The following is a 13,283-nucleotide window of genomic DNA, read 5'->3' as shown; positions in this document are numbered from 1 at the left end:
TAAATTCGACACAGAGAATTTGTTCCACCTTGGTGACTGTAGATTGGTTGGAGAGGAGAGAGCAAAAATTATATTGAATGGCTTTCTAAATAATTAGTAAGAAATTGATTCTAAACTGGAATTCAAGGAAAAGAAAGAAAAGGAATAGCATTAAGACAAGAAACAAACATTCTGTGAACAGAGTGGATTAGGTTAAAAATTACATACGTAATTTGAATAAAATAGAATGACCTCGTTACAAATTTATGAATATATGCATAGATAGGACGTGTGCATCTAGTCAGTCAGTGCTGTTCCTATGTGAATGGCCACACAACAATGGTCTTCCATATATAGTTAATATATATAAGAAGTGTTTTGTATATAGTTGATGTATATCCATAGCAATGATTTATTATTGCTGGGGCAATGTGTAGGGCTATGACCAGCTGGATTATAAAACCTGAGCACAAGAAGTAGTTCGAGGAGCGTCTCTGTGCTCAGCTGGAGGCACTGCTGCAAGTGCCCTTGCGGTAGAGACCGCTGTTGCCACTGCTCAGTGACTGATTGTCCCGTTTGGAAAATGTGATTCTCCATGTTGGTATTCCCTTACACCAAGACCCCGGTAAATGAGGTTTTGTTGGGTTTTTTTCTTTTCTTTTCAACAAGCACTGCTGTGCCTGTTCCACACTGTGGTAGGGCTGGCTGTGCAGGCTACCTGCAGCAGGTAGGGCATGCTGTTTGGTACAGAAGTCTCACAGTTCTCCTCCCCAGGCATCTCTAATGCACAACAGTTGCAAAGAGCAGGCAAGTGGCAGGAGTTCCTCAGCATGGAGTTAGCACTCCGCTGAGCAGAACGCCATCCCGAGGCTTGGGAGGCAATGTTCCTTTGATACTGCGGTGGGTTTGTGTGCTCCATGACGACTCTGTTTTACTCCTTTCTGATTAAGAGCTAAGGTGGTAAAGTAAGAAAGACATTTAACATGACTGATATTTAAAAATCCTTAACATCAACTTCAGCTATGCTAGTGGACTGTTTTCTTCGTGTATGTGGTGCTGCTTCTCATCTCCAGCTGTGCTTTTCCCTTGTCCAGACCTACTTCTCCTTTGATTTCGCAGTGGGAAAACATGTTGTATATTCTCTCTCCTATCTCAGGAGAAGATGTTGAAGAAATAGCCTGCACTCAGAATGGCCAGATGTACTTGAACAGGGATATTTGGAAGCCCTCACCATGCCAAATTTGCGTCTGTGACAATGGAGCTATTCTTTGCGATGAAATCCAGTGTCAAGACGTGCTGGAGTGTGAGAACCCGCAGGTGCCCCCGGGAGAGTGCTGTCCTGTGTGTCCCCACACAACACGCGACTTTGACACCACCATCGGTAAGATTGCTTTCCAGTTTGCTTTTTTTTTGAAAAGAGAGACAGCCCAGAGGGTCAGGAACCTCCTAATACTGCAATTTCTAATAGTATTTCCATGGCGAAGATTTAAATCTGAAAAGAGTAGATACTTGGCAGTTATCTTCCATCTTGGGTTGCACCTGAGCTGGCTCTGGAAACAGTTTTCTTCTGACTGTGAATCTGGTATAAGCCCAAATGGTTTTATAATAAAAGGCTGATCTGGATTCCAGCTTGGTATTTCAGAGAAGTTGAATTCTGGCTGCTTTTTGTGGTTTATCTGGAACTGAAAGATAAATACAGTACGATAAGTATATATAATAAGCACGTTAAGATAAATACATGTTTACTACATAATTTATATAATAAAATATGCGATACAAGGTCCCTCCAATAGGTGCATAAATATAAACACTAAAATGTAAGCAGTATAAAGTGTTTCCCCAAAGGGGAAACATGGACATGTGATCCTTTTGTGAGACATAAGAATACCAGTCCATTTCTCCTTCCTAGAGAGACTTGGATGAAGCAATCCCCCTCAATTTTCCTACAAGAATATCTCTTAACTTGGAATTAATGCTCATTAATACTGCGTATTGAATTATTCAAACTACGTTCTATATATAATAGTTAAAGCTATTTCTTCAGGAGAAATAATTGCTGATGATGAGCTTAATGTAGAGTAAAGCAGTGATAAAGAGCGTGGGACCTGTGTAATGGACCAATGGAGCAAGATATGACCAGCATTAATAAACAGATGGTGCATCCTGCTGTGTTTTGGGAGGCATTAGGTCAAGGCCACAAGGTACACATAATGAATAATCAAAGCAGTATGGAATCATTCCAGAATTCCTTACTGTTATTCAAGGTATTAATAAAACATTCCTCTGAAGGACTTTTGTGGGTATGAGTGTGGCTCTGAATGCGGGCATGTGATATTGCAGGTGCTTTTCAAACAAGGAAAGGTCAGAAATTGCTCGGTCAGCCCTATCTTTTAAAAAATACCACGTTATGTGTTGGGGGTCCAGCAATGCTGCTTGTATTGAAGTCAGTAATAAAGAATCCTTTGACTGCACTGACAACCATTAGGCCAGCTTCAGGCAATTCTCCCAAAATGGCTTGCCTGAAGTGCTTTTTCTGATTCTGTGCCATGATGAAAGAGGCTGAGAATCAGGGGCCATCACTGCCAACCTTTCCTGTTCCTCACCCTGAACACGGGAGTACGCGTATCCCTGGGGACTGCCCCAGCTCCCTGTAGGTGATACACCATCCTCCCTGCATCCAGGAGCAGGGGTGGCTCTAGCTGCAGCAACACCTTCACTCAACTCTTACCATGCTCTGTCTTTTAGAATAAAAACATTAATTTCCTCTCTTTTCTTCTTTTGTCCTTTTTAATAGGTAGAGGAAGAAAGGTAAGACTTCCTTATTTTTTTTTCTCTCTCTCTTATATTACAACTGTCAAAAGAATCATTTGCATCTCCTTGGAGCATTTCACAGATATTAAATATAATCTCTGTTAAACTCACCTGATTTTTCCTCTTGGTCTTCCTCAGCAGCTATGGAGATTGCAGTCCCCATGCAAAATATTCTGGGATGCAGGCAAAAATCCTGGTCTATAATATAGAGAATCCCCTGGCTGAAAATCCCTGCTGTCTACATCAAAGGCATTCCAGTTTCAGTAGTTTGGTTGTTTCATCTCTACCAATGCCACAAAATGAGGGAAGGGACCACTAGATCATCAGAAGCCAAACTATTAAAACTTCCAGCTTGTTTTTGTTGCTGAGACTCATCTGCTCCATGTGCAGCAGGCAGGCGCGGGACGATGCGTTCTTGCACAGAGCTGTGGTTCTGTGGGCAGCAGCTCTCACCATATGCAATTAAACAAAGATAAGATCTATTCTTATGAAAGAAATTAAATTATCTGCTGATAAATGAGCTTCTCAGTAAGCAACTACAAGAAATAATTGAAATAATTTTTAGGTGATCAAGTAGACACACTGACTGAAAGTGAGTAGCTCTCTGTGCAGAGGCAGTTCATGGAATTAAATGGACTGTAACCAACCTGTTATTACTTGATAAGCAAGGCAGGAAGTTTTTTATCTTTACAAATTTTTATTTTTTTTCCTTAATGAAATGGTTGCCACCAATCGGTCTAAACCCAGGTATTTTATGTAACATATAATCATCATCAACGCATTCAGCTCAAAGAAAAGTCAATTGGCAAATGCTGTGTCCTTCATGCTGAAGCTCTGCGGTATCACTTTGTGTTCTGTCCCTACACTGCAGGAGGACACGCAGCCTTTTTATGGCTGTAGATTTAATGATAGGATTTTTAATTTAATACCTTGAAGAAATGGAATGTGAAGTCTTCTGTGGGCTCTGAATTTCATCTGAAGTAAATAATCCAATAACAGAACTACAATATGTTTTCTAGTACTTAAATATCTTTAATTAAATACCATTTTTTTAGTTTGAGGCTTCCTTCAGCCAGTATATTATGCAGTTAGAGAAAGTCTGTTAATTTATAGCCTTCATTTAATCAGTGTCCACTAAAAATAGTATGGATTAGCTATCACAGGTACTTTAATTTAGTAGCAGATGTATCCTTAGAGAAGTCTTAACATCTGTCACAGTCCCAGGGATGGTAGTGGTGAAACTGTTACTATTAATTGGACTTTCACGTGTTTTCTGCCATCTGATTTTTTTTGTATATTTTTCCTACAGGGACAAAAAGGAGAACCTGGAATAGTGCCACCTGTAAGTCTGGGGGTTTTGTCTTCATTTATCAGCATGCCCTAGAAGTGTATATTTTGGTGCTGTACAGCAGAATTGCAGTAATTAAGGAAATAAAACAAAAATGTACAGCCTAGGAATGAGAGGAAGGGGATTAATTGTGCTATTTCACATACGTAACATGAGGAATTCCTGTTAATTGCATATTGTTATTCTCATAGTTAAAATTTTATAGAGGTATAATGGTAAATTAAGTATTTTGAAGGTGTAGAGATGCTTGAGAAAACTGATGAAATAAATTGTCACTTTCTGTCTTTATTATCCCTTTCTAGCATGAAGACAAACAAAAGAATCAATAAGTGGGGAGTAAATCATTGTAAATCACTTACTTAATCTTTTTTAGAAGAACAATGATACTTCAGAGATTTTGTTCATATTGCTTATGAAAAGACTCCAAACTGGAAAGAGCTAACCAGTGGAATTTATATTTATTTATTTTCTAAAAGCCTTACAACTTGCCTGATACTTCAGTTTTCTCTCTTGCTATTTACTTTTCAATAACTAATTTTCTGTAGGGTAGTTATGACAAATACAGCCATGATGTTATGTGGTAACTTGAATTTATATTGCTGCCTTTAGGTTTCAGGAATACGAGGCCGACCAGGACCAGCTGTGAGTGTTTTTTGAATCTTGCGTTTCTCTCGTGGTAGTGTTTTCCACTTTCTGCCATTTCTTTTTGTGTTGCGAGGGTGATGGGAAGGAGGACCCTTCCGTGCCTGCAGTGGGTATGGGGGTGTCTGCAAAGCTGTTCGATTTGAGAGGGCAAGAAAATGATGGGGTTTTTTACTAGTCTTAGGTGAGCCCACGCACCCAAAGTGAAGGGATGTGTGCTTGCGGTACGGGCGTGCCTGAGGCCCTTCATGCAGGGTCGATGCCGGGGAGTGCATTTCTAGCAGGGATTTAGCAGGAGCAGAAGGAGCTGCAGCGTGGTCCCCAGCTGCGGCGAAGCAGAAAGCAGCTCTGTGCTGGCTGGAGGGCTGTCTCAGACCTGCACATCTCCGCATTAAGAGCCTCCAGCACTGAGTAAACCTTTGCTAAATTAAGCTGTGGAGCACATGAGAGAGGAAACCATCCTGTAGATGTCTGCATCCTGGTTCTGCTCCCTTCAGGGCATGTACAACTGCGAAGAGATACTAAATCCTCTGTGATTGTAGCTGTTTCTTAAGGATGATGTGGCAAAGGAAAACCCACAAATTAATTTCCAAATAAGCATGGCATTTCATATTTTGAGAGCTTTATTAATTGTTAGCTAGTTTAAAAGGTACTTAATATTTCTGATCTCTCTTTTAGGGACCTCCGGGCTCACAAGGACCACGAGGAGAACGAGGACCAAAGGGAAGACCTGTAAGTTATTGAGCATCTCAGAAATCAAGTACTGGACTAACCTCAAAAGGTTAGGTGGCTTAAACTGTCTCTGTGTCTTCTAGAGTTACCAGAACTTTCCTCATATTTTCCAAGAATCAGGTAACAAACCGAAAAACATTTATATTTCACCATTCTCTGGGTAGGCTGAAACCTGAATGTTTTGAGATAATCGACAGAGGTGTAGCAGTATTTCCACTAAAAGCTGTACTTTCTCAACAGGCTTTCTCAAAGTAGTGTCTGAGAGTATGGCTTTCTTCAGGTTGTTTTTTTTTTTTTAATTAAAAAACCAAACCCCAAAGAAACAAGAAAAACCAACAAAGCAAACCTGGAACATCACGCTTGCCTGTTTAAGAAGTTGCTGACTCTTTGCTGGTGCCTCGGAAGCAGTGTGAGCTGTGCGGCTCAGGGTGTTTCAGGAAAGGCAAAGCTCGGAAAGTTTGCAGGAGTTAATATGTGACTACATATGTTGGTATGCTGGTGAATAATATAATCAAGATTGCTCAGTGGAAATAAAGACTTCATAAGGAAATTTCAGCGTCTGCATGTGGAGAACCACAGAAAGGCCAAAAGGGAGTGCTGAAAATACCAAAGACGACACGTTCCTGCTGAAAAAGCTAGGTCAAAGAGTAGAAGCTGCTAAAAGTAGATTTAAAGAGTTGTATCGTGGTAAATTCTATGTGGATATTTTCCTATACATATATAGGGAGCAAGCCAAATCTGAGTGTAGGGATAGGTGTAAAGCTGGCTGCTTTGTGCTGTTCGTCCAGTGCGTACCTGTTGTCCGTAGCTGGTGGTGACACTTCTTCTCGGGCAGCTGGAGTAAGCGTGTCTCCTCTTAGAGGTGGATGCCAAGCCACTGTTGCTCCCAGGATCACCATAAGACATTTGTCTGATGGATGAGTACCAAGATGCTTAAAAAATTCTGGGAGTAATTGTGAAATCTTTTGGTGCGTGGAGGAATCTTGACTGTATTTATAGAGGCGTCTGAAGCGCTTTCCTAATGTGCAGTATTATCAATGAGATGCTAAATAATTTCTGATTCTGTGCCATGTACCCTTTGTTTCTACAGAGGGGCGGCTAGAAGCACTTAAAATGCCAAAAGGCTGTAAATAGGTGTGAGTTCCCTTGACACAGGTTATTACAGTGCTTTCTGGGAATATCGGTGGATTAGGAAGCAGTCAGCTCCTTCGAAAATGTTAGGTCAAAGGTTCTGGTGAGCTGTGTGTAGGTCTGAGGCCAAAGAGTACTGCTTTTAGATACCGAGGGACTGCCAGCACAGGACTTTTCATTTATACTTGTGGCAAAAAAAAAATATGTTAGCTCACACCTGCAGTATATATTATGAAAACAACTCTGCACATTGTTTGCAACTTGTTTAAAATACTTTAGGGAGCAGGTAACTGTGTACAGACACCCTTTATAAAATTAGCCTGGGTAAATATGTTACTGACTGGTGATATTACAAAACCACTGAGCATATTTCCAAGTCATTTGTTTCTTTCTCTGGATTTTTTTACAATCTATTTTTATTCTTTAAATGGACTCCTCCTGACTAGTGAGCAGAGGGAACTCAGCTGTGCTGTGGATCTCTGACTTTTACAAAAGCAGGACCCTAGGGTGTAAAATGAATTCAGGAAGATTAGCATATTTTTTTTACTTCAGATTATTTGTCTGTGTAACAATGAGAGAGCAACAACTTGGGAATAGCATGTCTGCATTTGCAAAATGCATCTAGGGAGGGAGAATTTTGGAGCACGATAAAATTTTAGGTGTTTTACAAATGATCTTTTGAAGACAGAAAATAAGCTCGAGCATCCATGGAACCACTGATATTTTTTTGTTTTCCATATGGCATTTACACTCAGTTGCAATTGCAGTAGCAGTTAAAATAGTAGTTTGAGAGTATTCTACCTTAATCTACATTTCCTCTTAGTCCATTACAGGCAAAAGCTGTAGTAGTTCCCGAACAGAGCAGCGGTGAGCAGGAATGAGTAAATTGAGTGTTTAATTGGTGCCACCTTGTGGCTTATATGAAATTTTTTTTTCCTTTTCCCTTATTTTTTACACCTCCCCCCCAACCTTGAGCTGTTGAAAGAAAATGAAAGGACTTCTTTTCATATACATATAAATAGATAAATGATAATAAATAAATAAATATTTTATTACAACCCTCCCCCCAAAGATTGGTTGTATACTGCTGGTTAGTTGCCACCTACAAATACAAACATGCTTTGGGGTTTTTGGTGGGAGGGTGCAGTGTTATTCTAAGTAGGCTGATTTTTGGTGACTAAAAAATAGGTCCTTTTTTGAGTTTTTGGGTGTTGAGGTGAGGGGTTGCAGTGTTACTCTTGAGGCAGTTTGATTTCTGGTGACTGAAAAATAGGTCTTTTTCTAAGAAGAAGTGGAAAAAAGACCATTTTCTATATCAGATTTTGTTAAGGTCTCTTGGTTTGGATATTGAAAATTAGTATAGAAGTTGCTTAATTCTTTAAAGGCAGCTGTGTTTTTTTCTCTAAGGCTTAGCTGTGCTTTCTTTTTGTGAACAAACAACAGAAGAGAACTCTTTTCCTCCTTTGTATGCAGTTTTAGCTTTGGCAGTGTACTTCTGTTTATATAAAAATGCTACATAATAAAGTTTTCTGCTAGAACCTTCTGCTTCCATCCAACACGCACAGATCTTCTCATTATCATGTACTTCAGAATACCGTCTGCTCAGAACTCATTCTGCAAGTAGCAAGCAGGGTGTGTGCGTGTTACGTGCATGGCTATAAGAAAAAATTCCGTCCGTCCCCCGTGTCCCGTCCCGTCCCCCCCCCCGATTGCTAGGCTTGGAGGAATTTCAGACCATAAAGACAGATTGAGATTTAAGAGGCTTAGCTCATTCACTGGGAGTTTTCAGGAATCCTGCTGTCAGTGCTATCTCAGTGGAGCCCTTTCCCAAGGGAATGCTTTTTCCTTAATGTGTGAACCATACTAGTTCACATTGTACTAATTCAGACACAAATTCCACTGAAACGTTTTGCAGACTGCAAGGAAACACAGTCCTCATCTCATGAAAATACAAGCAATCTGTCAGTTTATAATTGTGTTTGTAAAGATGACTCACTGAGCCAGGCTTCCAAAGTTTTATGTTTAAAGATCCTTTAAAAAGAAGAGCTCATTATACAGTATAAAATTTTTCCTCACTGTAGCCAAGCATTTTATTCTAACGAAGGAAACGGTAGTGACAAGCACTTTGAAGCTTGTATTTATGATTGAAGTATATCTTTATTGGCTCTATTGCTATTGGTTTTGTTCCACTAATGTTTTATTAGCTGCTTCCATATTTAATTTTTGTTCTGACGCAAGGTAAGATGAATGCAGTTTAGGAATCAAAAGTAGGTGGACCGAAACGGGAGCAGTGGGATGGCCTTCCAGCCTGTCCTGCGAGTAGTAGCTAGAGAGAACATCGACACTGGGGGATTTACTCTGCACATTTGGAGTGTAACTGCATTGAGAATTCAGCAATATTATGAGCTGTCTGAACCACCCATGATGTCAGGAGGCTGTAAAAAACCAGCCTAATGCTGGATTATGGGTATGTGTGTATACTAATGTAAGCTATATGTACTTTAGAAATAAATTTGTGGTATTCTATATCTTGTACAAAGCCAAATAGTTTTTCAGGAAGAGTATGCTGTAGTAAGGAACGATAGGAAGCCAGAGTTTCTAAAAAAGCCTGTGACAGAAATTGCTGCAATTTACTTGTGTGTTGGATGTATAACTAATTTTTCCCAGTGTTGCTGATCTGAAGGTAGGAGCGGGTCTTGAGTGATGTTGTTTGTTTGAAGATATTTTTGTAGAGGTACAGATTTATTAAAAATGAGGCAGTTGTTTGGCAGTTTCAATGATATTAATGAAAGCCTTGACACGCTATTGGCATTTCTGATTTCTTTTCTAGGGCCCTCGTGGTCCTCAAGGGATTGATGGTGAACCTGGTATCCCTGGCCAGCCTGGTGACCCTGGTCCTCCAGGGCATCCTACCCACCCAGGACCAGATGGACTAAGCAGGGTAAGTTTTACACTTGCTTTAGCAGAAAGTGAAGTGAGTGTTGGGCCAGATCCACGTGATATAAAGAACAACTTCTCTTTGCTTCACCATGGAGGGCAGTGTCCACAGTTTCTGTCTCCCAGTCATGAGGCACAGCAGCTAGTGGCAGTGCAAAGTCCTGCCAAAAACCAGGACAAGTTGAATGGGAGAAACCTTGGAAAGGACACACCTTTTGCAATGGGTTTTAGCATCTAGAAAAGGCAAGGTGCCCAAATCTAAAACCCTCTGTAGGGTTCTGTTACTTCCACCTGACTTAAACCCAAGGGATCTGGGTAGAGTGAAACAGGTGTACCAATTTAGGAATACAGGAGAGAAAAAAAAAAAAAAAAAAGAGATGAACTATAAATAACAGAATGACTGATGAGAGAAACTAAAATGTGGTTACGTATGCTTCTTGCTGGAATTGCTCAGACCAACACTGAGAAGATTAAGTAAGGAATTGTTTGTGAAAAGCAGGGCTAACCAGCCATACAGACATACAGACAAGGTGTTCTGCAAGACTTTTTCCTCCACTACCACCCCACCTCCCAGATTCCATGTAACACTAATTATGATTGATAATTAAACAAATATTTGAGTTTCTCAAGAATACTCAGTTACACATTTATTACCGTTTCAAAGATATCTGGTTTGATTTCTCACTCCATTGTTCCTGCAACGTTACTGAAAACAGTAGAGTTATACTGGCAATAAATATTCATGTTAGGCCAATGGTTGCAAGTTTGGGCAGCATTTCTTCACTTAACCACTTTTCCAAATAGTCCTGAATCCAGCAGATTCAGCCCAAGTAAATATCTTCAGCACAGAGGAATCCCTTAGAGTCACAGAAGCACCAGGGTGGGTGTTGGACCACCATCCTTCATAGGCGTCCACAGAAAATGTGAAGGAATAGGTGTGGCCAGAGATCGAAGACATTTTTGGTTTGTACTCCTGTCTCTGAAGTTAGGCACTCTCCAGCCTTGCAGAAAATGTGTTTGGGGACCATTCTGATGTGGAACAAACTGTAACTCTTGGAAGACTTGAATGGCATTTGTGCTGTTGCTCCTCAGCCACTGTAAGCTCTGGGTTGCCATGAGTGAAGATTTGGCTTTGAATGAAGCAAAATAAAACTGTTGATTTCAACTATGTGTTTGCGGAACAAGGAGGGCACTGAGGGTTCTCCCTGCTCCAACGCATTTGTCTCTGTGAATTGGCGTGAACAGCAGTGGCCTTCAGTTTTGCTGCATAAGGGCAACAGGCTTAAAAATTCTCATTTGCAATCATGAAATCAGCTAAATTTCCATTTAGCTGAAGATATTTCTAAATTTGAAGGAGGGTGAGTGGAAAAAATGAAAGCCTTAGAAGGCATAAAGGGATATTGCAGGTGAAGTTAAGGTGTGATTTAAATTAGGTGGTGGTAAAAGGAATCTAATTAATTTCATGAGAGGTTTTCCTCTTTTTAGGTCATTTTCCCATTTTTTAATATTAAAGTGGATATACAGTCAGATAGTAAGCAGATAATATGATGCATTCGAGCAGCCTTTGAAGCCTTAAACCACCTCAAACTTACAGGAAAGAAGTTCTATTTTAATGATTAAAACAAGAATTTAGTTGTTAGTGCTGCAAAGCCAATGAAAATAATGAAGATGCGGTCACATAGATTTCTGCCTTATGAACCATCAAAATGACTGACAGCTAAAATCACCCTTCTTATCTTTTTCAGCCATTTTCAGCTCAGATGGCAGGACTGGATGAGAAATCTGGGCTCGGCAGTCAGATGGGACTGATGCCTGGTGCAGTGGTAAGACCAGATTAGCCCCGTGCTTAGGACAGGGTGGCAGTGGAGTGCATATGCAAAAACCCAGAGGGGAATTCATCCTCTTCAACTTCCTATGCCTCTAGAACCTGGATGTACATTGGATTCTAGTGCAGTTTTGTACAGTACCTGGAAAAAAGTGGAAAAATATTCTTCTATTAAATGAAAAGTTTCCCCTCCCCAGCACTTCTAGCTTCTTGTTGTCTTCCTTCCCTCCTGAAATATAACAGCTGCTAACAGTAAGGTACAAGAAAGAAAACCAGCTCCTGATTTTCCCCTATCTTGAGTCACTGCAGAGTAACTGAAAAGTGCGAGGTATAACACAAAGCAGAATAAACAAGTAACTTTGAAGGCTTCTTTTCACATTGTAACATCAAAGACAGCTAGTTTTGGTAGTAATTACAAAAATTCTGAAACCAGCTCTTACCTGAAAGCTCTGCTTTATTATTTTAAGGCAGACATTCTGCTTCTCCAGTAGGTCCAGTTTTATCACTGGCATCTCTCGCTGTCCTGATATGCCCTTTACTTTTAGTGCATTGCTGACTTAATGGGAACATGGGATTTTTTTACCATCTGTGAAAGCAGTTTCACCACCCTTAGTTGTCTCTGCTAGAACTCGAGGGGTTGTTTTTGAATAGCATCTCTTCTCACTACATGTGTTTATCACATTGTGATATCTTGAAAATACTGTTACCCTCTTTGCTGTTACTTTGAACATTCGTTCTTAAGGAAACCATCCCTTAGGAACTGTACTGTCCATGAGTTTGTCCACCTGAATCTTGGTTTTAGTCACGTTTGAAAGATTCTACAGTTAATCTGATGTTTTGCCTTCGGGTTGACTTTTGTGGTGATTTCTTTGCTTTCCCTTTTTACAACTGTCTCTCTTCGGTAAATTTGTTGTGTGCGCGTACAACGATTTGTTCCACAAGTCTTATTCTGTTGCCCTCCATCGTTTTGCTTAATCCTTTCACTCAATTTGTCTTGAGGCATTTCATCTCTTATTCTGCCTCTTCTTTTGTCATTCTTGAGTATGGTTCCTTTTGATATTAGTGTATCTAGGTCTCTCTAAGGCCTTACACAAAGTCTACTGAAGCTGTTTGGCACTCACTGTCTGGGTTGATTCCTTGTGTTCTGCAAAACCCTTTTTTCCTTTCCTTGTGAACTGAGTAACTGACAGCTGAACCATTGATTTTTGTTTTGTTTTGATGTCAATTAGAATTTTTAAATGACCTATTACTAACCCTTCTACAGCTGTTTTGTAAAAATCAGTAAAAATTAATGAATTGTGTGTAAAAGACATAAACCTGGAGCCTCTTTCAAAATTTAAGTTGTTGGCTGCTGTAGATATTTTTGTATTGCTAGAAGCAAGAGAATTAATTTCAAACAAGGTTACGTTTACTTCATAAGTTACAATTAAGCATACTATTTTTCCTAAAAATCCTATGAAACCTATTAAGGGGAAATCTGAATTTTCTGTAACAAACCACAGTCATTTGGAAGCTGTTTTGGTGGTTTCTGTGATTCATGAAAATAGGTCCTTCCATCGCTGCTTCTCAGCTCATGGCTGAGAACAGCAGCATTAATTTATTTTGTAATTGATTCCATTATGAGATTAATCTGAGTGATGGGGTTCCCTTCAAGGCAAGACTATTCCCCCCAAGTCTGTTCTGTTATTACATTTTTTTTCAGTGGAGCTACACAGGCAACCTTGTTATTCTGGCTGATTCTGTAGACTTCCAGAAAGGAAGCAAGCCCATATTTTCAGCTGCTAGTGGATTTAAACTCCTGTGGCTTTTTGAATTTGAAGATTTCCATTCGGTCTGCTTCTGTATTTCATCTCGCCAGTCTCCTGAGTAAAAGCCTTT

General features: G+C 40.0%; 1 protein-coding gene across 1 annotated transcript in view; it reads left to right on the top strand.

The window, feature by feature from the left end:
• Positions 1-13,283, top strand: part of COL5A2 (collagen type V alpha 2 chain) — a 113,202-nt gene that overhangs the window by 56,560 nt on the left and 43,359 nt on the right. The window contains exons 2-8 of the mRNA XM_037397972.1: positions 1,136-1,360; positions 2,774-2,787; positions 4,100-4,132; positions 4,748-4,780; positions 5,459-5,512; positions 9,474-9,584; positions 11,326-11,403. Of these exons, the coding sequence (XP_037253869.1) occupies positions 1,136-1,360; positions 2,774-2,787; positions 4,100-4,132; positions 4,748-4,780; positions 5,459-5,512; positions 9,474-9,584; positions 11,326-11,403 (548 nt within the window). The remainder of the gene's footprint in view (positions 1-1,135; positions 1,361-2,773; positions 2,788-4,099; positions 4,133-4,747; positions 4,781-5,458; positions 5,513-9,473; positions 9,585-11,325; positions 11,404-13,283) is intronic.

Source organism: Falco rusticolus, chromosome 8 (genome assembly GCF_015220075.1).
Source record: "Falco rusticolus isolate bFalRus1 chromosome 8, bFalRus1.pri, whole genome shotgun sequence".
Classification (NCBI taxonomy): Eukaryota; Metazoa; Chordata; class Aves; order Falconiformes; family Falconidae; genus Falco; species Falco rusticolus.
Note: the sequence above shows the minus strand (reverse complement) of the source record. Positions and strands in the feature narration are given on the sequence as shown.